The following is a 26594-nucleotide window of genomic DNA, read 5'->3' on the forward strand; positions in this document are numbered from 1 at the left end:
CTTGCCACGTATTTTTCAAGAGATAGATCACAGTGACTAGTCATTGGAGTTTGAGTCGTGCCGTTCTTGTGAATAGGTGGGTCAGTCATGACATCTGAAGCCAAGACTTTTGTTATGAGAATATTAAATATGCCAGTCTCTAGCCCAATTTGCATTTAAAATCTTGTACAGCTGGTTGTTATGCTATTTTTCTTTGGGATTTTGCAAACAAGGATGTCTGGGGAGAGTAAATATTATCTTTTGAATATATTTATTATCTCATTAGAGGTTTATATATTATATCGATAATTGAAAATATCTTATAAGAGGGTTTTTATATCGAAAGTATATGATAATCCATACCACAACATTCTAAATCAACCCATATCAAACATAATAGCAAGCCAATAAACAATATCTTTTATTGAAATGACATAACAAAGTACAATTTTAAATTTATGATGGTTGAAAACCCAAATACACAACTCAAAAGAACGAAATATCACACTATTACGTGCCTCAGATCATATAGTTAGCTCTTAGGCATTGGCTTTGAGGTAAGCTTCAATGGCCTTGAACATCTGCGTTGCCTTCTCCTTTCCTTCCTTGATCTTCTCTTCATTAATCTCAACATCTCCCTTGGTGCTCCTGTTCTTGCAGATGCATCCTCCATCTTCTGTCGGCACAATCTTCACATGATATGTAATGGATTCAAGAACTCCGGCCAGGGCATCACCCTCAACAACGGTGTAGCTGTGGGTCAAATTTTCCTCGTCAGTAGCATCGACACGGTGCTTCACGCTCTTATACTGGCTTCCCTCACCAAAATGGATGAGCTTGACGGTTCCCACGCCACCGTCTCCCTCCAGGATCTCGACACTCTTGATGGCTTGAGGCATGATCTTAGGAATAAGGGTGTCTGCATCGAGAACGAGGGCCTTAAACATCTTGGCGGCCGGGATTGAGGAAGGAATCTCCATATCATAAGTGATGGCACCCATGGCTGTGTTTTTTAAGCTTGAAATGATTAGAAAGAAGGTAATTTGTTAAATGGCTGGGCTGAGTGATGGGAGATGTAAGAAGTAGAGCTGCTATTTATAGTGTAGAATAGAAGATTCTGTTGCAGATTGATATCCAACTTGCATGTCATATGTCCGGATTTGTCGTAGCCCATTATAGTTGAACTGAAGTCAATTACTTTTTTGTGGAATTATGAACTGCTCTAACAATGCAGACAAAGACGGCTATATACAGTGAGCACGTCATTGTGGACTAGCTAGCGTTTTTGTCATTATGAAATGGATGTGGTTTTCTTATATATCTATGCATTAGTTTAAACCACGCCTTCTTTGATTGAGCTTCAAATTGAAGTCTTTTGGTAGGGTCATACTTCAGAGGTAGTTGAATTAGTATTTAGTGCAATGGGGCAAGAGGGGAACAATTTTCAACTTGTCTTCTAATTGACAAACTTTTACTCAGTCTATTCAGACTTTTTCCTGCTCCATACTTCAAAAGTAATATATAATTCCAGAAACCCCCTATGTTTAACTTCATTCTTAATCTCATTTGGTTACCCCTAAAAGAAATTGGATAATTTCAAAAAAAACATAAAGTAAGGATGGAAAGATTGTAATTTTAATCCCACAATTATAGGGGATGGCAATTTTTATCTTGTTGAAATTCAATTGCCACATTAAGCCTTGTAATTCTAAAAAAAAACAGATCAAGAACAAAATTGGTTGAAAAATTACAAATTTAGCCAGTGTTCAGTATGTGCACCTCATGTGTGTCCAAATTTGGTCAGATCTGTATTTTGGCGTCTTAGTCATTTGTCTTTTTAGAAAACCAAATAGGTCCCGTAACTTTTAATTTTCGTGATTTTGGTTCTTCAATCCCTGTAAGTTGCAAATATTGACGGAAAAGCACGTGCTTTTTTTAATTTCGGCTTTTGTTCTCATTGGTCAATTCCTTCCAATAGGATGCAAATTTTTGGTCAAATATTTTTTTTAATTTTGATGTTTTAATACTTTACCTTTCTAAGGTAGTAAATAGGTTCTATAATTTTATTTTTTTGCGATTTTGGTTTATTAAATTAATCAATGGGAACAAAAGCCCCCAATCAAAAAGAAAAAAAAAAGCACGCGTAGGGTGCATACTTTTTTTCAGCAATATTTGTGATTGAAGGATCAAAAAATCCCAAGAAATTAAAAAGTTAGAAGACCTATTTTCTACTCTAAAAAGATAAAAAATTAAAACATCAAAAGGGAAAAAATACAAGACGAAAATTATATTAAATTCTTTTGCCTTCAATTTGTCATTTTTTTCTCTTTAAATCGTAAAGCATATTACCAAATTGAATTCCCTGATGACTGAGTTGCAACTCCAACTCAAGTTATGGGGTTAAAATTATATTTTTCTCCATGAACGACACTAAAGTATTTATATGTATTGATATGGTTAAGGTTTTTACGAAGAGACGAAACTAGAAATTTTACCTGCGACACGATAACACACCAAGTGAAAATACGATATTCGAAGGAGTTTTTGAGTAAGAGTGGCCACTATCAATGAATAGTACTTAGGTTAAAAAATATAATATTTTTGGCATTTATAGTAGTGTTGGAAGTTATATTGTGTGGTGGGTTGCATTTGTTTAAGATGTGCCTCATATATATTAAATTATTTTTTTACCCTTGTAGGTTAATATTTTTTACCAATATAAATTGTACAGCCCCCCGCTGTCCGATGGAATATGCATAGCAATATTTTGTCCGAGAGTAAACACTTCTCTGAATTGAGTTAACACATGGGAGTGTGGTTGGGGAGTCATTTATTGTTTTCAATTCATTGGGGGTGCCTATTGTTGCGTCCCATGGGTTTTGAACCCAGGTCAAAAGGATAGAAAGTGGTAACTTCAACAACTACACTATTAAGTATTTCTCATCAATATCATTCTCATTCTCTATTAGTAAAGGTTGTTCAAAGTTTATTCATTCTTTGGCCGAATTCTTTTATTTGTTTTGAGGAATTCAACGTCATCTTCAAGAGATGAGACTCCCCGTAAATAATTCTTACATGTGGTGATGGAGCCCCCTAAGACCTTAGAGAAGGTGAAGCGGCGCATCATTTTTTTGTTTTTTTTTTTAAGGACGTTGCCTCTTGGGATGATCTTTTCACCACCCATACGGTTGAAAATTTTGGTAGGTAACTGGATAGTATTCCATATTCATAGATATAGTCGCTGCACTTATTCAGTTGTTGTTTTGTTCTCTTATGACTTATATTCATCGGATGTTGCCTCAAGGGATGTTTTTGCTTATGTCCCGAAGGTAGGTTTTTACCAACTTTGGAAGGGGGAAAAATTTTTCGAGTCTAATATTTTTATGAGGGGCCATTGCCTCAAGAATTTTTTACAAGGGGATGTTGCCTCAAAGGATACTTCATGTCCCAGAGTTGGTCTTTTACCAACTTCAAAGGGATGTAAAGTTTCCGGGGTGACATTATCAAGGAGGATCTCAATGAAGTTCCGTCTAGGGGATCCCGAGACAATCACGACTTTTGCCTATATGGCAATAACGATTTTTGCCTCTAGGGTCCTCTTGAAACTTCAAGAATCTCTACGTCTAAATTCATTTGGTTTGTTATGACTATGACAAGAAAACTAACTTCTATATCTAAAATTTGGAATACAATATTTTAGGAAAAATCGAAAGGGGAGAAGGATATGTTGAGCTACTACTCGAGTTTTCTCCTATTACAAGTGAATAACCAAAAAATAATTTTTTCCACTACGTGAACTTAAAGTTACTCCTTCTTGGCTTGCTGATCTTTTTTAGGTCATGGGATGACTCCTGCTGTGAGATAATTATCGTCATGAGGAGTTGGCACATTCAGCCCAAGATCAAATTGGTGTCCTTGTGGATAGTGGTTGATATATTCCTTCAAGTCTCCCCGCTGGATCAATTTTTCTATCTCATTCTTCAGGTGATGGCATTCCTCCGCCATGTGTCTCCTATCCCAGTGAAAACGACAATACTTATCGGATTTAAGTCTCTTAGGTTATTTTTCATCTTTGTCGGCCATTGACTTATTAGCCCTTGTTGTTCCGCCACAATTACTATCTCCCCCCTAGGAGCGTTCAAGGGGGTACAGTGAGCGAACACCGCCGGAGGTACATGCTTGCATTCCTTTTTCCTTTTCGGCTCCTTTTCCTCTTCCCGACCATTCCTTTTGCCGCTAAGGGAAGGATCCAAAGCATTAGACTCCTCAATCCGAATGTATTTGTGGGAGCGCACGAGTAAATCTTTCGTAGTGCTAGGGGGCTTGCCGCCTATGGACTCCTTGATTCTTCCCGTAGCAGGTTCTATTGAATAATACTAGCCAACAACTCATGATTAACATAGGGAACCTCATGCACTACGTCTACAAATCTTTGCATGCAGTCTCTCAAAATCTCGCCCTCCCTTTAGCGGATGGTGAATAGAAATGCAGTCGTTTTCGGAACTTTTTTTTTTCATGGAGAAATGATGCAAGAAATTCTGAACCAATTACTCGAGGCAGGAAATAGTTCCAGCGGGCAGTTGGTTAAATCAGGCTAATACACGTTTTGAGCGTACAGTGCGAAAGACCTTGCAGTAAGCATGTCACTCAGATTGTACCAATCAATCTTGGCGTAAAATTTATCTAAGTGTTCTTATGGGTCTCCCATTCCATCATATTCCGATAGATTCGAGACCTTGATGCCTGTTTGGTGCGTTTCGGCTAGAATGTTCGGGGCGAAAGGGCTGTCTTGGAGGGGCTATGGCCAATGACAAGTAGGAATCCTCGGCTCCTTAGGTGGTGGAGGAGTGGAACATTCTCGATTGTGGGGATTCTGACCTTGAGTCTGTGCAACTGGCCTAGAGATCCTGTTGTTCACTTCCTCCCGCCTCTGCTCCTCCTCCGAGAGCCGAGGATAATTCTCAACTTTTGCTAAGGTAAGGACGGGGTGGGTTCGCAGGTTGTCGCGCTACAAATTAGGCAACGGATTGTGTCGCAGCTCGACTAGATGCGTCGCGTATCAAGGCTAGCAGAACTTCTTGCGTCAGTTGGATCATCGATTCTTGGGATGAAGCTTCCGGAGGGAGTGCTCTCCCGGGAGTCGGGGACGGAGACTGTTGACGTGGTGGGAGAATCTCCCCATTGAGGGGTACTTGCTCATGCGTTAGGGGGGTTACCTCCTGGGTGGTGACTGTTTGCGAGGCAGGTCTTGTTCCACCCCGTTCACTTGGGCTTTGCGGATCACATCCAAATCGTGGACTTCACGGGCTTGAGACCTGGTTTGCATACTCAGAGTCGAGGTAAATTTTCCCGTAGACGGCACCAATGATGTGGTCGAGGTTTTACAAAGGGATGAAACTAGAAATTTTACCTGCGACTCTATAACTCACTAGGTGAAAACACGATTTTTTAGGGAGGTTTTTAGTAAGAGTGGTCACTATCAATGAATAGTAGTTAGATTAAAAAAATATTTTTTTTGGTATTTATAGTAGTGGTGGAAGTTATATTGTGTGGTTGGTTGCATTTATTAACATATACCTCATATATGTTAAATTACTTTTTTACTCTTATAGGTTATTTTTACCAATATACATCATGTATGAAATATTTTTCAACAAAAAATTCAAATTTTGGCCAAATTATTAAGAAAAATGTGCGGGCAAATTTTGGTTTCGCTGTAATTCAATTTAGCAATTAAGGCCTGTAATTTAAACAATAAAATAGCGCATTAAGGAAATGATAACAACCCAAAGTAGCAAATTTGGCTGAAATTCGGGCCATATTGCAATTTCTAAGGGGCAACGTCCAGTTACCCTGTAAATTATAATACGACTTACAACACCACAATAAAGAATTTACGTAATTACACCTAAATATTTCGGATGAATCACAAACATAATCAAACTTAATTAACAATCCAGAAAACAATCACTTGTATTGAAATGATTAACAAAGTACAACTTTAATTGTATGTTGCTAGAAAGCCCCAAATACACAGCTGAAAAGAACAAAATATCACAATAGTGCTATAGTATCTTAAAAATAAGGGAGATACGCAGTGCCTCATCAGGCTGTACATTTAGCTCTTAGGCATTGGCTTGGAGGTAAGCTTCAATGGCCTTGAACATCTGCATTGCCTTCTCCTTTCCTTCCTTGATTTTCTCTTCAGTGATCTCAACGTCGCCCTTGGTGTGGTAAATGCTCCTGTTCTTGCAGATGCATCCTCCATCTTCTGTCGGCACAATCTTCACATGATAAGTGATTGATTCAAGAACGCCGGCCAGAGCATCACCCTCAACAATGGTATAGCTGTGGGTCAAATTCTCCGTGTCAATAGCATCAATACGGTGCTTAGCACTCTTATACTGGCTGCCCTCGCCAAAATGGATGATCTTGACAGTTCCCACACCACCATCTCCTTCCAAGACTTGGACGTTTTTAATAGCCTGAGGCATGATTTTAGGAATAAGGGTGTCTGCATCGAGAACGACGGCCTTAAACATCTTGGCGGCCGGGATTGAGGAAGGAATCTCAATATCGTAAGTGATGACACCCATGGCAGTGATTTTGAAGCTTGAAATGATGAGAACGAAGGAATGAGAAGGAACGTAATTTGTTAAAGTGATGGGAAATGCACTAAGTAGAGCTGCAATTTATAGTACAGAATAGAAGATTCTTGTCATCCTACTTGCATGTAATATGTCGGGATTTTCAACGGCTCTAGCCCAATATCGTTGAACAAAAGTAGATGATTATGAACTGATCTAACAATGCAGATGGACATTTTTCTGTTTGCAAAGAGGGCCTGCAGCATAAACTGTGATGAGCACCTCATTGTGGACTAGCGCGTATGATTGTGATTACTTGCAAAGATTAATGCTTTCTTTAATCATCATCATTAATAGACCTTCAACTTTATTAAAATATTTTGGTAGGGTCATCTTTCAAATTAAGTTAGTTGAAGTAGTACAGCGAAGAAATTTAGATGGGGACAATTTTCATTCACAGATCTCTCTCTCTTTTATTTTTAGTTTCTAACAAACTTCCATTCAGACCATTCAGACTCAGTTTTCTTCCTGCCAAGTTGTGATACTCAAAAGCAGTACGTAATTCCACAAACCCCCTACCTTAAAGTTGATTCTTAATCTCATTTGATTTTCTTCCCCGATGAAATTAGACATTTTCAAAAAATAAAAGTTAAGAAAGGATGGAAAAGTTTTAGTTTTAGCAAGGGATGACAATTTTAATTCTGACGGATTTTCAATCAGATGATAACTCTTTGTGATTTTAAAAGTTGGTATATTTAAGCCTTGCAATTTAAAAAAATTAGCACGTCATCAAAAACAAAATTTGCTAGAAATTGCAAATTTGACTTGAATTTGGAATGTACGTCTCACGTGAGACCAAATTCCGATCAAATTTACAATGCTGGCGAATTTTGCCTTTAATGTGCCACCTTTTTTTAAGTTACAAGACTTAATTATCAATTACATTCCAACAAGATTAAAATTCTCTTCTCGTTAGGAAAAAGGCATGTGGGGCCACATGACCTTTGTAATTGGGGCTTTTCGGCCGAATGGGACCAATATTTCCAAATTTCTAAAATTACTGGATAAGATTGCGAAAATAAATTCGTGTAAGATCAAAAATTTTCAATCCCTTACATTATAGGACGGAAAATGCAATTTTTTCCTAAATTGCTCGTATTTTTTACTGAAAATTCCTATGTTTTGTACATCTCATAGAGAAACATGCCCCAAGCATGGAATTTGGTGAAGATACACTAAACAAGCAGACTATAAAATATTATTTTGGAAGAAAGATCAATTTGATTCTTTAAGTTTTCATACGATTAATTTTAATTCTTTAAGTTTGCGCATTTTCAATTTAATCCTTTAAATTTCAAAATGACTTAACACAGACAGATTTTCGAACATTTTTACCCTTGAATAGTTTTTAAAGAGCTATTTTACCATTTATATTAAAATTTTATTTTTTCATCCATGCTCGCGAAAGTGGTATCAGAGCTTAGGTTTATTGAAAAAATATATGATTATATTATATTTTGCAATTATTTATCCACTAATGGAGAACTCTTTGAGAGAAAAATAGAACTGAACGAAAGTTCGAATTACTCTAAAAACAGAGAATATTTCCAAATTCTGCAAATACAGATAAGAGAATTTCTCATGAAAATTCTTGACAAGTGTTACAATGGTTCCAACAGGATTGATCCAAGACGTCTCACGTCGGAAGAAGAAAAAAAATGGTTGAGAAATTTTGAAGTTCGACAAGTGCTACCAAGGAATGCAGTGAGGCATCTACACTTCACTGAAGTCCATGGTAGAATTCCAACTAGAAGAAGCGGAACGGGTAAATTCCTATATATTTTCCGTTCTAAAAATTATGACTGATTGGAAGGAACTCGAACCGGATACATCAAAGATCTCTCAAGATCTGAGGGAGATCCAAAAGAAAGTTCAAGACTATAGACATACGTTAATCCATATACCTATGAAAAAAGAAAACTTTGAACCAAAAGGTGGACGAGGTCCTTAAGATCCATCCCAATCTACACAAGGATCTTACAGATTTGAAGGCAGAAATTACAGATCTAAAGAGAAAGCAAAGAGAGAGCCCTGAAACATCTAGATCCAAACAGGAGCGAATCAGGGACGCCCTTGGAACAGTACCTCTTCGACACCAGAAGGGAAAGGCCACGGAGATTCCGAAGCTAAAAATCAGAGAAGATCTGATTATCGCATCTATCAAATCTATAAAATAATGGAGGTAATGAAAGCAGATCTACGAGAATTGACGGAATCCTTCTCCTGACTTGGGATCGTGGATTTAGTCAATATCCAAACTTCTATATGGTACTATACTGAACCTGGATATTATCGATCTTCGAAATACCGAGAAATTGATAGACGAATGGGTTGCAGCAATCAAGATAGCAACAACTACCCTAGAGCTCGACAAAGAAAACTTCATAAAACTTGTGGAGTTGAGCTTGGAGGAATCTGTGAAGATCGGATGGGATAGTATCCCAAAAGATACTAAAACCAGTATCCTTGACAGAGACTCAAAAGGCGCGATAGCAGACCGGTTAGGAAGGATTATCAAGATACACTTCATCGGAGATGGATACTTCGAAGGAAGTAGAGCAGAAAAGGCTAGAGAATATGCACAGGCTCTCTTCAGCCTTGAACTTAGGAGTATTTGCACAGTAGATGAATACATCTATTGGTTTCGCAAGTATTTCTTCCAGTGTGGAGTAGCAACGGAAGTAGCAGCTCCAATGTTCTTTGCAAAGATATGCAGTCCATGGAGGAAAATATTGATCCAGTCATACAAAGTACCTGAAGGAAAGTTACATTCAGTGGCGCGAAGAATGTCTTTCCTTAAAGACAAACTAAAAGATTGATGTTATCAAGCATCCAAACGAACCCCTCTCTATTGTGATAACAATGATTTTCGAACTATTATAGGAGAATCAAGTGAGCCAAGGAAAAGGAGGAAGCAGAATAGTGACTCCTACCCCACCCAAGAGTTCCAGAAGAACCTTTTCCTGACGGATCATGGTGGTCCAAGTCCAAAGTCAGAACATACAAATCTGGACAGAGAACAGGACCGACAAAGGTTTCATCCCAAGGATCTAGACGAACAGATGCAAGATCCATCGGAAAAACCCCTACAAGAAGAACTTTCAGACAGGCCCATACCCGAGCCAATGAAAGATTCAAAGACTGCAATTTGTATGAAGAAAACTGATGGCTATCTTGGAACAATGATAGATAATTTGTATGAAGAAAACTGATGTTTGACATGCATCTTAGGATTGCATACAACCTAGCAGACCAAGATTTTAGTAGAATCTTAACCCTTCATCAAGATTTCAAAAGAAAAGATCTAATGAAAGAAGATAATAGACCATATTCTATAACTTATAGAATAGCTTATGCCCTTTCCGATACGCATCATTCAAATTTGTTTCTTAGGAAAGAGTATATTGAAATTCTTAGAATTTTCAAGGAATTCACCAAGGTAATGACACCAAATCCTATTAGGATACCTAGAATAGGTGGCGTTGATATTGTTATAAAAGATCACCCAGTTTTAGATCAAACACTTAGCTCTAGAACTGAGTTTAGTAGTCGTATGTCTCTTTCGAAAGATAGGATTATAGGCTACAGAGGAAAGGAGAAAGAGTTATTAAAAGTTTTAACTCCTCAATAGATTAGGGTAGATAACGTAAAACTTATCGCCCTAAAGGATGGAAAGAAATACAAGTTATATTTGACATCACTAAGAAAGAAAATGTTTTCCCTTGTGATGACTTATACCATTTGCAGCAACCTATTGTTGGAAAATATGAGGGCATGTTAGAATAGCAGGCCATTAAATTTTAGTTGCAGGTGTTGCAGGACGAGAAAATGGGAGTATGACTTTGGGGTTAAGTTTCCTCGAACATCATAAACCATGGAGAAGAAAAGATAACGGAATGGAATTCAGTCTTGATGGTGTTACCATAAGGATTGAATAACGAGTCCCTTTTCTATATACATATCTGTTGGTATGTTGTATGATCAATATAAGACAGAATATTTTGCAGCTTATATTGATTCAGGATTAGAAATTTGCACAGCAAAGCCTGGCATTTTTCCTAAGGAAGCAAGGGAAACGTTACCCATTATTCCAGGAAAGGGATTTTTTGCAAAAAATCCTGATTCTCAATAACGGAATATGAGAAGCCAAGATCATGATTGGAGGAGCATTTGGATCACCCTGGTTTAGGGTAAAAGCACCTCCTATTTACTTTCATGATACAGGAGCCGATATCTTGCTAGGTAACAATTTTATTCAAACATTTGCAAGATATATGCAGGATAATCAAAGAAATCTGTTAATCTTTACTACTAACTGTGGTAGTGAGATACAGGTGTTACAAAGAGAAAAGTCATTTAACAGGATAATGCCAATAAATTTTCACAGCAAACACGGTGATTGTGATGCCAGATTAACTCATCCAAAAATGTAGGATAAGAGGAAATTTGGTAAGGTCTTTTTGTCTTTCAGGCAGCAGGGACTCATAGACAACGATAGCTTCTATAACGAATCCGAGAAGGAAATTCTAAACCTTAAAGAAGCACTACTGGAAATGAAATCGATAGACATCAACGAAGAGAGCAGGGTTTCTCTTGATAATGTCAAGAGACTTATCCAGAGGAACTTCAGTGAAAATCCTCTGGCTTGATGGGATAGGAACAAGATCGAAGCTATTCTGAAGGTCAAAGATGAATGCAAATACGAGTATGTTCAATACAAACCTATCAAGATAAACATGGAGGATAAGAAGGATATGCAGATGATAATCAAAGAGCATATCAGTCTTGGACTCATTGAACCTGGAGTCTCTACCTACAGTAGCCTTGGATTTCTGGTAAGAAACCATGGTGAGATTAAGAGAGGTAAACCCAAGTTGGTTATTAACTATCAAGGTATAAACAAAATATTAGAATTTGATGGTTATTACATTTCTAGTAGAGAACACTCAATTGATTGCATCAAAGGAGCAAAAGTGTTTTCTAAATTCGATTGCAAATCTGGTTTTTATCATATTAAGATGGAGAGTGAATCAAAGAAATTTACTGCGCTCTCCACACCACAAGTACAATATATCTGGAATGTGCTTCCAATAGGTTTAGCTAATGCACCCCAGATATTTCAAAGAAAAATGGATAATCTTTTTAAAGATTATTTTGAGTTCATGTTTGTCTATATTGAAAACATAGTAATTGCATCCAAAAATATGAAAGAACATATTAGACATCTTGAAATATTTTCTGATGCATGCCATAAAGAAGGTTTAGTATTTTCTGAAAAGAAAGCCATTATAACTGTCAATAAAAATGAATTTCTAGGAATTCTTATTGACGAAATAGGGATTGAGTTACAGGACCATATTGTGGAGAAAATCCGCAATTCTCCAGACGTAGTCAGAGACAAGAAGCAATTGCAAAGCTTCTTGGGAGTTGTTAATTTTGCAGGTATCTTCATTAAGGATCTTGCAAGATACAGAAAGAATTTCCGACCACTCTTGAAAAAACAGAAAATTCAAACTGGAAATGGGAATAAATCCACAAAAAAAGGGTTCGTGAGTTGAAACAGGTTTGCAGTAACCTGCCGAAGCTTGCTATACCACAGGACGAGGATGAATTGGTAGTGTATACAGACACCAATGATTACAGATGGGCAGCAGTGCTCATGAAGAAGACAACTACAGGGCAAGAACCTTGTAGATATACAGGAGGGTTGTTCTCAGAACAACAGGCCAAAGTTTGGCACATCAATGAGAAAGAATTCTTTGCAGTTTGGAAGGCTTTTAAAAAATAGCCTTCATTTTTACTTGCTAAAGAATTTACTTTAAAAGTTGATAATGCTAATGTTAAAGCTTTCTTAAAGAATAAATTAGAATAAAAAATAAAGAAAGCTTGTATTATCAGATGGCAAGCTGAATGCCAATATTATTGTTATAATATTGTCGTTATAAAATCTCATGAGACGTTCTTGCAGATTTCCTGACGAGAGATGGAGGCATCTGAAGCAAACTTCATCATGTTGAGACTCGGGCACCTCTGGAAAAACCTCAAGGAGCTTGACAGAAAGTTTGAACAGCTAGCGGTTAATGCCCAAGTTACCGGACAAATTCAAAGAGCCGATCTAGACACTATCCAGGTCGCAATAAGGAGTTCTTTATTGGCATCCACCTCGCTGTGGAACGACCTAAGAGAACCAATTCGAAAGACGTCACCTTCGGGGATGACTCACGAGTGAGGGAGCATGACCCAAAATATTCCTTTAGAGTACAGGGCTCTAGACCTGTAGCATCGGATTCAAGTACCGATTGCACGAGGCCATCACCAAACTCTGGTGAAACGACAACAATTGAGTCTCAGGAAGTGCAAACTCCTATTGATTCAAGTCAACCCAGCACCTCGGGGGTTAAGGAGGGAGAGATTAGCCTTAGGCTGATAACAAGCACCTCTAAAGTTAATACTAACGAGTTAATATCTTCTTCTGCTTGGCAGGACTACCAACGTATGTGGAAAAAATTAATTTTCCCGCAAAGGAGTAAACCCAGGCAAGACCATCATCGAAACATCCGGAAAACATAATAGGGTCTGATATTAGAAGGTTCAAAACCAGAAGATGTTCAGGAATGGTATGATTTTGGAGCTCTTGCTTCAGTTCATACTATGTCACCAAGTTTTCCAGAAATCTCAAAACTTCCAGAGTGGATTAGTGGGGCAGTTTTTGATTCATGGCAAAATAACCCCCACCTAAAGAGAGGCGACGTTCTGGAGATAAAGTTCGTATCAGTTGCTCCAGAAACGGCGGGAAAGGGGTCTCATGCAGCATTTTATTTCATGAAATTGCAGAGGCCAGACATGGTTGCTTTCAACAAAATCAAAGCCGCCTCAGGCGAAGCTCCCTTGGTATCAGCCATTACTGAAGATAGTATCTCTACCAAAAGAGTTTGTGGTTTATGGGTCTGTCTCACGGAGATGGACAAAGTCAAGTATCCGTTCAAAATCTTCTCAAACAAAATGAATGGATCGTTCTTGTTAAATTCATGACAGGAAAAAGCACCGAGTTTGCAGAAAGCTTATTCGAGAAAAAGAGGATGCGAATTTAGGAAAATAAGCTGCCAGTGATTGAGTCCACAAGGATGAAGACGTGCAACATGTTGCATGTTGGGCATGGCATAACCATTTATGCCCTTGCTGCGAAAAACAAGAAAAGCCCCTGTTCGGGACAAAGATCCGGGTCATGACAAACAAACCCGAACCAGACCAGGACAAGGGAAAGAGAAATTTTTTTACCAAAAGAAGTAAACATTAAACGATATAAAAAATTGAGAAAATAAGACTGTCGGTAGAAAACGATGAAAACCAACTGTCAGTAGAGCAGGAAAGACAGCTGAAAGTCACATGGCCGACAAGCCATAATGACCAATAGCTAGAAAGGACGAGGCAATGACGAGCGCAGTGACGTCATTCGAAAAACACAAGATGATGATGGAAGCAATTATGTCATCAAAAACCAAGTTGGAGTCCGAATTTGAAGTCCGTGGACGCCTATAAATAAAGATGCAATGAAGCAGAAGGGGACATCAGAAAACTTCTCCTACTCTTCAAAACATTAGAGTTCTAAGTACTTTTCAATCTTCTGTAGTACTTTAAATTTTCAGTTTATGGGGTTTCCCCAGCAAGTCAAGTCCTCTACACCATGAGAGGCTAAATAGTTGTCTCCTCCAACAGAGGAATAATATCTATGTAATATTCTCTATATTTCTTCAATAAAAGTTAGGCTTCTGTTCAGCTTGTTTATCCAAAATTTAATTAAGTCCCTATATTGGAGTCCCTTTTACGCCCTAAGGTAGGAAACGAAAATAGGGTTGTGCTGTTTTGTTACTGAAGGAGTCAAGTTCCTGCGGACCATCTGTTGCAGTAGTGTGGTTGGAGAAGTCCGTAAAATCGAGGACTTGGAATACCCGAAAACAGAGCGGTCAAAGCAAGGCATGAATTTATGGGGTCTTAATTTATTTCGAAAGCATGTTGGGCCTTTTTAAGCGTATGAAAATGAATTATTAAGCTATTTCCTATGAAAGGGTAAAATGGTCATAAAATAGGCTGAAGGACTAGATTTACGCCAAATTAAAAGATAAAGGACTAAATCTAATATTGACAAAGTTAGAGGACCAAAATTAATCTGTAATAAAGATAAAGGACTAAAGTTTTCTTTATCCCTATTATTTTTTATTAAAAATCGCCTACTTTTTACCCCTCTTAGAGAAATAAATGAGCAAAGTCCATACTTCAAAAAACTAAAGTCATAAAAATATAATTTTCAAGCGTTGTAGAGAACATGCCCTAAGAATAGGGTGTGCTGAGGATATTATTGAACAAATAGATTAAAAAAGTTCATACTTTTTAAAGAAATCCTTTTTTCTTTTGCTCCTTATAGAAAAAATAAATTAATAACAACAATTGAAAATTAGAGCTTTAAAAATATATGTTTCAAGTTTTGTAAATAAACATGCCCACCTAGAGCTTTGGCGAGGGTAGATTTGAAGAAGTAGAAAATAAAAATATTATTTTTTACTAAAATTTCACCTATTTTTACTCCCTTTAAAAAATAAAGTCCACAATTTAATAAAATTAAGGACATAAAAAAAATATAATTTCCAAAAACTGCAAATCAACATGGCCGCAGCAATATAGGGCGTGCCAAGGGTAGAGTTTAACAAATGGGCTAAAAAATGGAAAAAAATATATATATAATTTTCATCCTGTTACTAAAAGGATGGCAATTTTTGTATATTGGCCGAACAAATGCATGTGTCGAGCACATGATTTTTAAATTTGGGGCATTCTGGCCAAATGAGACCACAATTGTCAAATTTTTAGAGTTACAGGATAAAATTATAAAAATTAATTCGTGTAGAACTAAAATTACCGCCATAAGTTACAACATAAAATTGCAATTTTTCCCCTTCTGGACAAATAATTAGCACTCCAAAAAGATATTTTTTTATTAAAATGATCAAGTAACGAGGTACAACTTTAACTTTATGAGGCTTGAAAACCCAAAATACGTAGCTCAAAAGAACAAAATATCACACTAGTGCTATTGTATCTTAAAATAGGCAGATGGTGCCTCCGTGATGAAGTTCAGATTTACGCATCAGGATTGGTTTGAAGGTAAGCCTCAATGGCCCTGAACATCTGCAATGCCTTCTCCTTTCCTTCCTTGATCTTCTCTTCATTAATCTCAACATCTCCCTTGGTGTGGTAAATGCTCCTGTTCTTGCAGATGCATCCTCCATCTTCTGTCGGCACAATCTTCACATGATAAGTGATTGATTCAAGAACGCCCGCCAGAGCATCACCCTCAACAATGGTGTAGCTGTGGGTCAAATTCTCCGTGTCAATAGCATCAACACGGTGCTTTGCACTCTTATACTGGCTTCCTTCACCAAAATGGATGATCTTGATGGTTCCAACACCGCCATCTCCTTCCAAGATTTCGACGTTCTTAATAGCTTGAGGCATGATCTTAGGAATAAGGGTGTCTACATCGAGGACAACGGCCTTAAACATCTTGGAGGCTGGGATTGAGGAAGGAATCTCAATATCATAAGTGATGGCACCCATGGCTGTGAATTTCAAGCTGTTAATGATAAGAAAGAAGGAATGAGAAGGTAATATGTTGAATGCCTTGGCTGAGTGATGGGAAATGTAAGGAGTAGAAGTGCTATATATAGTGTAGAAAAGAAGATTCTCTTGCAGGTTGTGTATTCCTACTTGCATGTAATATGTCTGGATATTCAATGTCTCTAGCCCCATAGAGTTGAACCAAATTCAATTATTTTTGTGCATTAATTTGTGAATTCATTTTATAACAAATAATGTGCATCCATATTTCCCTGTCTGAAAAGAAAGCCAGGGTAAACAGCAAGCACCTCATTGTGGACTCATATTTTGTCATTCAGAGGTTGTGGGTTTCTTTCCTCTTATTTTATCTATTGAAAAACTTGGGCTTTCCTGTGAATATTATCCATAGAAAAACTTACACGCATTAAACTTTGTGACATATTACGACGGTTTCTGATAGAAAAATATTTTTGCAATAATTTTCTGACAAATTTGTTAAGGACGTCATGTTGACAATTTAAATCCATCGAAGATTCATGTGTGCTCATCAAAAAATGCATCTGCGACGGTTTTTGGCCTTAGTAAATTTCCATCAACACTGAGCTATTTTTTTGTACTGACTAAAAAAATGAAAAATTTGCGATTTTCATCCAATAATTTAACGGAAGTTAATTTTGATCCTGCATAAATTGATTGACAATATTGCAATTTTCGTTCTGTATGTATAGGGGTTGACAAATTAGGTCCTCTAACTTTCGCGGTGGCAATTTTAGTCCTGTATCTTTCAAATGTTCAGGATTTTGGCCCTTCAGCCCATTTTAGGACCATTTTGTCCTTCTAGAGAAAAATTAACCCTAGCCCCTTTCATGCTCCGAGTTTGGCACATGCTTCCGAAATAAATTAAGCCTTCATAAATTCATACTTTTTTCCGACCGCCTTGTTCCCGGGTATTCCAAGTCCTCGATTTTACGGATATCTCCAACTACCGCAGCAGATGGTTCGCAGGTACTTGGCTCCTTCAGCAACAAACAGAAAAGTCCTATTTCATTTCCTACCTTAAGGCATAAAAGGGATTCCAGTAGAGGAACTTAATAGAATTTTGGACAAACAGGTTGAATAGAAGTCTTGTTTTTATTGAAGAAATATAGAGAATATTACATAGACATTATTTCTCTATTGGATGAGACAATTGTTTAGCCTCTCATATTATAGAGGACTTAACTCGTTGGGAAAACCTCCATAAACTGAAAGATTAAAATACTATAAAGGATTGAAAAGACTCAAAACTCTAATGCTTTGAAGAGTTGGAGAAGTTTTTCTCTAGAATTAATTAAGCTCGTCGATGTTGAGATATCGTAATTAGGAAGTGAACAAGGAATTTTTTGTACATGTAGGACGGTTTATTGTATTACTTTAGGAATAGTGTTCTTTAAATTCCTCCTAGGAACGATTTCATTTATATTAATCTAGGAAAGGTGAAATATTTAAGAGCCATTCCTAGATGTAATTTTTCCTCCACTTTTCACATGGCAGGAAAATTAATTTGGGAGGGATTTAGGAACGGTCAATTATTTTGACAGTCCCTGTCTTTTGGATTTCCTTCATTTTCTCAGTGGAATATTGTAATATTTTCATAAACAATATTATTTATATGCCCATTCATATTGAAAATTTAATATTTTTATTGTTTGTTGAGGGATGGTTACATAATAGGAACACTTTAATATATGACCATTCCTGATTGAAATGGTGTTGGGAACGATCTGGACTAATGTCAATCGTTCCTAATTTGAACAATTTTTTTAGAAAAAATTAATTATTCGAACAGAAATGTTAACATATGTTTGGTTACAAAAACAGTGAACTTTCAATCATAATTATTATATTCTTCAGTCTCGTAAGCCTCGTAACCTTGACCTAGGAGGCAAATTACCAAATTGCCCAAGATCAAAAACAACCACTACGTGCCAACAATTAATTAGAGGACAAAGTCATATTTTGTATCAACCATCATAAATGCACTCCTTTTGTACCCCATAGCATACTCGGAAAAGAGTTTAGTTGAAAAGTGAGATAAGAGTTCCTGTAATCTTTGAGATTGTTCAAGAGTGAATACAATTACTACTGTACCTCGCACCGATTTTGTGTTGCATCACCCACACTCTTATCAAACATCAGCCATTTGCAACAACAGTCAGAGGTTTCATCAACAAACAGGTTGGAAACCATATTGAATTTGGACATCAGTAGAGCTATTCAACAAAACTTGCTTCTTTCATAGTGAGTTTGCATATTACAGACATTCTAGGCTTAAGACATCAATGCAAGTACTGAGAATACTTTCCTAGACCGGATGCCAACTAATGTAAGTACATTTAAAATATGGATTATGATAGTTGCTGTCACTAAGCGAATATATTAAGTTCGAAACATAGTAAAGCACACAGATTAACTACATTTTTTTATCTACAATAATGCTCATATATACTAAATTAAGAAGGTTAACCTGATTAGAGCGGGTCACGATATGCAGTGGCTTCCTGCTTTGGTAGTGCAGTCAGCAGCCGAGTAAGAACTCTGGGTTCAAAGATACCACAAAGACACTTCATGCTTTGGTAGTGGATCGACAAAGTAGTCAAGTTGTGTAGAATTGAGGGGAGAACCAAATCTGAAGTCGGAAATATTGTCAGACACATTGCTGGTAAATGAGGAATTGCATGAAGACTTGCACTGATCATACTGGAATGCTGATGATGAAAAGACCGAACTACTCAACGGAACACTGGTTCCCTGAAATATTCCTTGGGATGAAGCTCCCTGTTTGGAGTCATCATCATTTTGTTGCAGATATGCTGCTGGCTGCTGTTGGTTCTGACCTTCAAGAATGTGAAAATTCTCGGAATGAAAGGTATTGCCATGCTGATTATTACCATTATAGGAAGACATGAGCTCAGAAATAACTTTTTGGCCGTCTTCTGGAATTCCAAGTCCAGAAACGCTCACAGAAGTCAGAGGGTCGTTATTCATGGGCAGAGCAGCCGAGTTGGTTTCAGCAGACGGCACTGAAAATATGGGTGGCTTCTTGTTGTTTATCTGATAACTTGGTGGACCAAAATTTCCAGAAGAACTGAAGCGGAATGGGCAACTAATTTGGTGGTTGTTCCTGCATGTTCGGTCATTAAATCCCATGCGAAAGTCGTTGTAAGGGCATTGAGGAAACTCACAGGTATATATCTTCCGATCGATTGGCTCGTCTTCTGACATCTGTTTCCTTTTCAGAATAAAATCGGAATCTATATCAATGATCTCTCCCTTCACTGGAGTTAATGGTGGCATGATAGGCTCATTTTTAAGTGTAGCCATCCCAAAGTCGAAAGAAGTTCGGTCGAGTGGCTTACAGTCCACCTCAAAATTCCCATCATCTTCAACTCCTTCAACATCATAGTCATTGGTTTCACTGATCAAATACGACCTGCTCCCATCAGCCAAGGATGGTGCTGGATAGCTATCAGGATACAGATTTCTGGACAGAGTCTCCTCTTGGTTGATAACAGCAAGCCAAGTTGCACTCTCCTTGGCAGTCATCTTATCCTGCAGGCATTTCGACTGACGAACAAGCTTGCGAATCTTGGCAATATCAGGGGACATGTGTTTGATTACAGCAGTGAGAACGCTAACCTTCCAAGCCTTCTTCAAATCATGCGGCTTCTTATATGGGGGAGGTCCTTGATCCTTAGGTAAACTTAGTTGATGCCACCATTCCTCATCTCCGGTAGGCCACCAAGGTGGGGGAATACCCTTCTCTAAGGGGAACCGCCTTTGGGGCGGATCACAGTGCTGCATCAAAGCTGACAACAAGGAGCCAAGTGTGGTGTCCTGTAGCTCCAGAAGAGTATGAGGAGTTGAGGTCGCTGCACTCAGATCCTCAACTTTTCTGGGGACTGAATTCTCTGCCTGATACTTGGCTAATGCAGCTGGCCCATTGCGATCAAATCTGACTTTCTCTTTCCACCATGGACGAAGATTGTCAGAGGCACCCGTGACTGGTTTTCCTTTCTCAGGAATGATGCCGTAGACAAAACCTTGAGCTCTACAAACCTCCATCATCTTCAACATATACTTCAAGATGCCATCTTGTGCCCGGGACATTTTCTTCCTTCGTGCTTGCTCCTGGGAGTGACGTTGTTTTGTGCTACCATCAATCTCATTCTTGGTCTTCTTCTGCTCCTTAAGCCGCCGCAAGAGCATCTTATCTCTCCAGATCCTCCTTTCTAGCTCATCAACATCCATCTCCTCATCGCTGCAGTCTTCATCAACCTTCACCATCGGTTCAACTTGCACAGAAAACTCCACTTCCCCAGAAGCTGCGGCGAGATAATCAAGATTACCACAGAAACCCATTTCCTCAAATATACCCATTTAGCTGACAGCACCAACCGTATTAAACTCAAGTTAACTTGTTTGTCCCTTTCTTACCGCTTGCAAAAACAGCAACGCAACCGTATTAAATCTCGACTTGATTTCTCTATCTATCCCACTGCTAAGAAAGACAATTTCCGATATAAGCATACAGAAACCCCGTTGCTAACATAAGATAGAGATTTCCCAAATCACACATAAACCACAGACCAAGCTCAAAGAACTCCCAAAAATCTCATCCAGCACAATAAATGAACTAAATATATCTAATTACTCTAAAATTACACATGAACAACATAACTGTGCTATTCATTTAGCAAACATTAAACGAAGAACCTATCGATCAATTCAACATGTCCCAGAACAGAAACTGTCAATAGAATCTTGATCATCCTATACATGGAAATCTAAACAGAACCCTTTTCATTTCTTTCTATGATCTTTAACACTCTGATATTCAAATAACTGATCCAGAAGCCCCTAGAAGCAAGATGAGATTTTTATACGTTCTAATTAACTAAAATACACAGAGGAAAACCCTGAGACATATAGAAAGAAACATCTCAAAACTAATTTCCAATAAACCACCTACAATTCTTGCCTGCAACACACAGAAAAAGAACCTATAGGAGCATAAAAATTAACCCAAAGAATTGGACACTAACCACAACAAGACTCGGTTTTCACACCATAGAGTAGACAAAATTACAGAAACATAAATGTCGATATCGAGAACAGAAGTAAAGAATGAAATCAGAATATAGAAAAAAAAAAAAAAAACTTACAGATCGATCTCTCTTTTCTTTCTTGTTTTCTTATTCTCTTTTCCCTCTGTTTCTTGAGGCTGAGCTTCTCTTTAGCTTTTTGGTAGAGTTTTGGATAAGAAGAAGGAAGCAAAAGAGAGAGAGCGTGTGGGGTTTACTTGGTGGTTTATGGTTTTCGTAGTCTTGTATGAAAATGGAAGTGAGAAGGTGGCAAAAAATGAGAAATGGGCCTGAAATGGAAGCGGCGGCATCACTAACCATAGTTGGATTAGTCTTACCGCAGTCAACCACATGCCCATGTGCAGAGGCCCTCAACTTCAGCAAAATATCTCATAACCACCCTTCATTTTATCTATACTATTGTAAATATTTTAGTTATCGAAACAGATTCAGACATAAATGAAAGAAAATGAACAACCAATAAAAATTGATAAAATAATTTACATAATATGCATGAATAAAAGAGTATTAACACAAAATTAATTTTAAAGATAAGGTCGAAAAATAAATAGCTTAAGGGTACTTTTGTCTATAAAAAATTTGTTAACCAATAGTAGTTACAATAACACTCGTATTGTGACGTCTGTTGATTTTTATAAAAAAAATTATATTTAATTATAAATAAATTATTGCTTGAAATTTAATATAATAAAATTAAGAGAGATAAAATTAAAATTTTATAAAATATTTGGGGTAAATTATATAAAAATTAAAAAAACTTGAGAACATAATTGAGATTCTGAACAAAAAAGAAATTTAAAATGGAAAGGGTAAGTATTGAAGTTGGGGAAGGCAGCATGTGCTGCCAATCCTTTAACAACCGCCTCACCTTTATTGTAAATATACATACATAGCAAGTCTCATTCCCATTGGCAACCAAGCCAAGCCATTTCTCTCAGGTAAATTATTTTTTTATTACTAAAAAATAAAAAAATTATATTAATATAATTTAATTAAATATATTAATAATATTATAATGAGTCGCGATTTCTAACCGCAACTCGAATTAAAAAAATATTTTTTTAAAAAAAAACCTGTCAAGTCGTGATTTGAGATCACGACTTGAGCAATTTTATTTTGTTTTCATTTCGTTTAATTAAATTTTGTATAAATTAATTATATATAATTAATTTTTAATAACATATTAAAATTCAAAATATCATAATATTAAGATTGTTTTAATTTAAAAAATTATAATGAAGTATATAAATGTAATAGTGGATATTTTTTTGTACAATTGTAAAAAGTACAATGAAGTATACAATTTAAACTGTCAAAAATGTCGACCCGTTCCACAGTTGCGTCTGTGGCGTTGACACCGAGGTCTTCTTATTTTCCTCGCCCACATTTTGCATTGGCTCATTTTGCGCATCATTATCATCATCACCGAACCGACTTGATGTTGTTGCAGAACTAGACTCCACATTGTCACAATATGCACTAAACGATGGAAATGAAATTGGTAAAATATTGTATCCTGGTGTATATGATTGATTAATACCAACACCAAGGTTTAGATGTACTTGTGAAGAAAAATCTTGTGTTTGGCTAGGCATATATGGAGCCAATTGAAACCAATCATCTTGAGGCGGTTGAAGCATGTAATAATCTTGAGGCGGTTGAGGCACGTAATAATCCTAAGGTGTATATACTGTAGAAGGACCAGCTATATCCACCCCAACATCATGGCGTTCAATTGTACCAGTAGACATTCGGCTAGAACTTCTTCTCTGCCTGTGGGATGCTGTAGGAGCATCATCCGATGGAAAAGTAATTTTTTGTGACTGATTAGTGTAATATATTATTATTTGATTAGTGTATTTATAGCGTATTTATAAATCGGCGATCGATGAAATATTCCATTTGCTTTAATAATATTATAGTTGGATAATTAAAATTTTTAATTCATTAAATTTAAGTACTATTATAATTAATTTACTCATTTCATCAGGCATATTAACCAAATAGTTTATTATATATTGGTGTATAATTAAATTCTATAGTAGAGAGGAATTGATTTGAGAATTCACAGAAATATTAAAAAATTATATTTGAGAAATATTATGTTTGTTAAAAATAAATATGAGATTTTTATAATAATTTAATTTAGTGATATTTTAGAAAATGATAGTTATAAAACTATGAAGGGTTTGATAAACTAAACTCTTATGAGTTAATTGATAAATTCGGTATATACCTGGTAAGCTTCAAATGTTTGGTTATTTAGAAGAAAATGATATAGAGATTTGAGTTTCGATATAAATGAAATATTAAAAGATTACTAAAAAATGTACGAATATTATTTAATATGTTATTAAAAATTTATGATGTTTTGAATATATTGATTCTATGTGTTAAAAATTATTCTAGTACGTGAAAATAAAGTAAAGGATTGAGCAGCGTTTTGTATTAACGTAATCATTTTAGGATTTGAGGTAAGTATAGTATATCGGATTATATATATATATACTTATTATTGGTATACTTGACTGTTAATTACTAGTCAGTTATCTGCATATTCTTGACCTGTGAAATTGCTATTACATGCTTATCTGTGGTTGTGTTGTACGAAAGTCAGATGAATTATTGTGTGATCGTATAATTGATTATTGAATGAAATCAAATGAGAAAGTTACTGATGGGGGATTTATCATTGAATGATCAAGTTAATGATGTTGATGTTGTGAATAAAATAATTAAAGAGATGCGGTACCTAATTTAGGAGCATACGTACTACAATAGCTTATAATAATATAATTAATAACGAGTTGTGTATTTTTTTCATTGATCAATAGACATAATGTAATATCATATACGCTGTGTGTTATGTGATATTATTGATGATATGATATATCATGTAAGCAGTATGTTGTATGATATTATTGATGTCAGGATATCATACAAGTTGTGTGTTGTGTGATATTGGGGGAAAAAAAAAAAGAGAAGATAGCGATTGAGATAATGATAGCATGAAATTTAATTCATTGTGAGTTTGTGTGTCTGTGTGTATATATAAGCTGATTAGCTATATTTATTAAATAAACAGACAACCCATTTCTTCCACATATTTTTCAAGAGATAGGTCATAGTGACTAGTGAATTGGACATTGAGTTGTATCACTACTCTTATTAGGTGGGTCAACCGCGACATCTGAAGTGTAGAACTCGCGCAATGTGATTATTGAACATACCAGTCTTTCGTTTGATTTGCATTTAAAATTTTGTACAATTGGATACTTCGTTATTTCCTTTCTAGGTTATGTACATGAGTACATATGTGAAAAGTATGTAAACTTTTGACAATGCCTATTATCTCTTATGACATTTATATGTTTTATTGGTTTAGAATTTATTTTAGGGTAAATTATATTTTGTCATCCGAACTATATATATCTTTTTTTACACTTTGGCATCTAAACTTTTTTTGTGTCAACTTGTCATCTCAATTTTGCGAAATTTGCACTTTACCATATATGGTCGATTTTTTGCTGATTGTTTTGGTAGAAAAACATCACATACTGTGCATATGTGAAAAATATCACATCGCATAACTTTTAAATTTAAGGGTTATGTGATGTGATATTTTTCACATATGTGCAATATGAATTTCTTTCATACCGGCAAATTACTTACATAACCCTTAAATATATGTGCACTACATGTAGAGTTTTTTTTGACAAAAACTTAGTGGAAAATAGTTAAGAATGACAAAACGCAAAATTTCGTAAATTTGAGATAGTAAGTTGACACAAAAAAAAGTTTAGATATCAAAGTGTAAAAATTGTCATAGTTCAGATGGCAAATGCAATTTATTCGTTAAATAAAGTTTTCTTATAAAATGAGTTGTAATTAAGAAAGAGTATAGTAATTAGTGGTAATAAAGCAAGAGGGTTAAATACAATTTACCTCCCTGTTTTAATGAAAAAGTGCAAAAAATCCTTTTTTTTTTAAAAAAAAAAAGTACAATTTATACCCTTTGTGATTTAAAAATTGATGCAATTTGCCTCCCTCCGAAGGGGGTAAATTGCATCATTAATACATGGGGGTAAATTGTATTTAATCGTAAATCAAAGTGTCGTAGGGGCTGCTGCACTCCCACTTAATTAACAGTGCTAATAACTCAAGCAAACTCCATGCATGTATATAATTAAATTTTTATTATGTTTGAGGTGAATTACCATAAAGTTCTACTAAGGTTTGAAATAATTATAAAAGAATTGTCCACATAGTTGATAAAAATAATTTTAAAAAAATTCAAAATATAAGTATTATTATAATTCATAGTTGACATAAGCATTTTAATCGGTTCACGGTTAAAAAGGATGGAAATATAATAGAGACTAATGGATTGGGTTAGTCATTGAACAACTGTCAAAATTAAGGGGTATTGATATTTTTTTAAATAATAAGATGATATTTGTATTATGCCAAATCTCATGAGAGTTCGTCATAAGAAAAAAAGTAGAAGAAGAAGAAGGAGGATAGAACCAATAACTAATCAAGCTTAATAAAATAAATTAACTTAAAATGTTAATAGAAAATTAATTAATAAAAAAATCTAGTTATTTGTGGAATAAATAAGTATAGCTAATGGCATTTGTAGGCAATTTATATTTTTCCAACCATGGCAGTTATTATAGGGGTCTCTCTTTTATTAAAAGCCTTCTTTGATTCGTGTGATTATGTATAATAAGATTGTCTATCACATAGTCACGTGCTTGATTCATAGTATCAAAGCGCGTTAATTATTACTGAGTCCAATCTTATCAATCATAATTTATTGTATAAACTATGCCATCAGTTAGTAAAGGTAAAATCAAAACACTTTCTTCCTTGAGTGCCCTCCCACTTTCTCTGTCTTCCTTTTCTTTTTAGAAAAAAAAAACACCTAGAGGTGGGCGGAGCTTTTCAGAGTCCCCAGTCCTTCTATACTAAAATGTGCAAAAATAGTTACAACGGGGAATACTACTCCCTTACAAATAGAGCACCAATAAACAAAGAGTACTACTCCTTTACAGCAAAAGACACAAACAAGTGTAATAGAAAAAGCGAGTCAAAAAGTTCTTTCTATCCCACCACATCATGGATCGCACAACACCTGCAAATAAAATTTGTACAGAAGAGCAAAGCCAGAATGTATCTAATCCAAAAGGATAAATAAAAAAAAAGAAAT

General features: G+C 36.0%; 1 protein-coding gene and 3 pseudogenes across 5 annotated transcripts; all 4 read right to left on the reverse strand.

Annotated features, from left to right (window-relative positions):
* Positions 1–376: 376 nt before the first annotated feature.
* On the reverse strand, positions 377–1060 carry LOC105172210 (major allergen Pru ar 1 pseudogene; annotated as a pseudogene).
* A 4867-nt stretch (positions 1061–5927) lies between these two features.
* LOC105172209 (major allergen Pru ar 1 pseudogene) lies at positions 5928–6700 on the reverse strand (annotated as a pseudogene).
* Positions 6701–15591: 8891 nt separating this feature from the next.
* Positions 15592–16342, reverse strand: LOC105172208 (major allergen Pru ar 1 pseudogene; annotated as a pseudogene).
* A 2143-nt stretch (positions 16343–18485) lies between these two features.
* Positions 18486–21625, reverse strand: LOC105172207 (protein ETHYLENE INSENSITIVE 3). 5 transcript variants are annotated; one of them, XM_088885980.1, is made up of 3 exons: positions 21443–21625; positions 20715–20775; positions 18486–20602 (listed from the first exon to the last, which is right to left on the reverse strand). In XM_088885980.1, the coding sequence occupies exon 3, from the start codon at positions 20562–20564 to the stop codon at positions 18822–18824; it is 1743 nt and encodes a 580-aa protein (XP_088742106.1). In that variant the 5' UTR covers positions 20565–20602; positions 20715–20775; positions 21443–21625; the 3' UTR covers positions 18486–18821. The 5 variants fall into 5 exon arrangements, with proteins under 5 accessions (XP_088742106.1, XP_088742105.1, XP_088742102.1 ...); XM_088885979.1 differs by having other exon boundaries at positions 20715–20778; XM_088885976.1 differs by having other exon boundaries at positions 18486–20775.
* Between the last annotated feature and the right edge of the window lie 4969 nt (positions 21626–26594).

Source organism: Sesamum indicum, linkage group LG10, assembly GCF_026168435.1.
Source record: "Sesamum indicum cultivar Baizhima isolate 11 linkage group LG10, ASM2616843v1, whole genome shotgun sequence".
NCBI classification, from domain to species: domain Eukaryota; kingdom Viridiplantae; phylum Streptophyta; class Magnoliopsida; order Lamiales; family Pedaliaceae; genus Sesamum; species Sesamum indicum.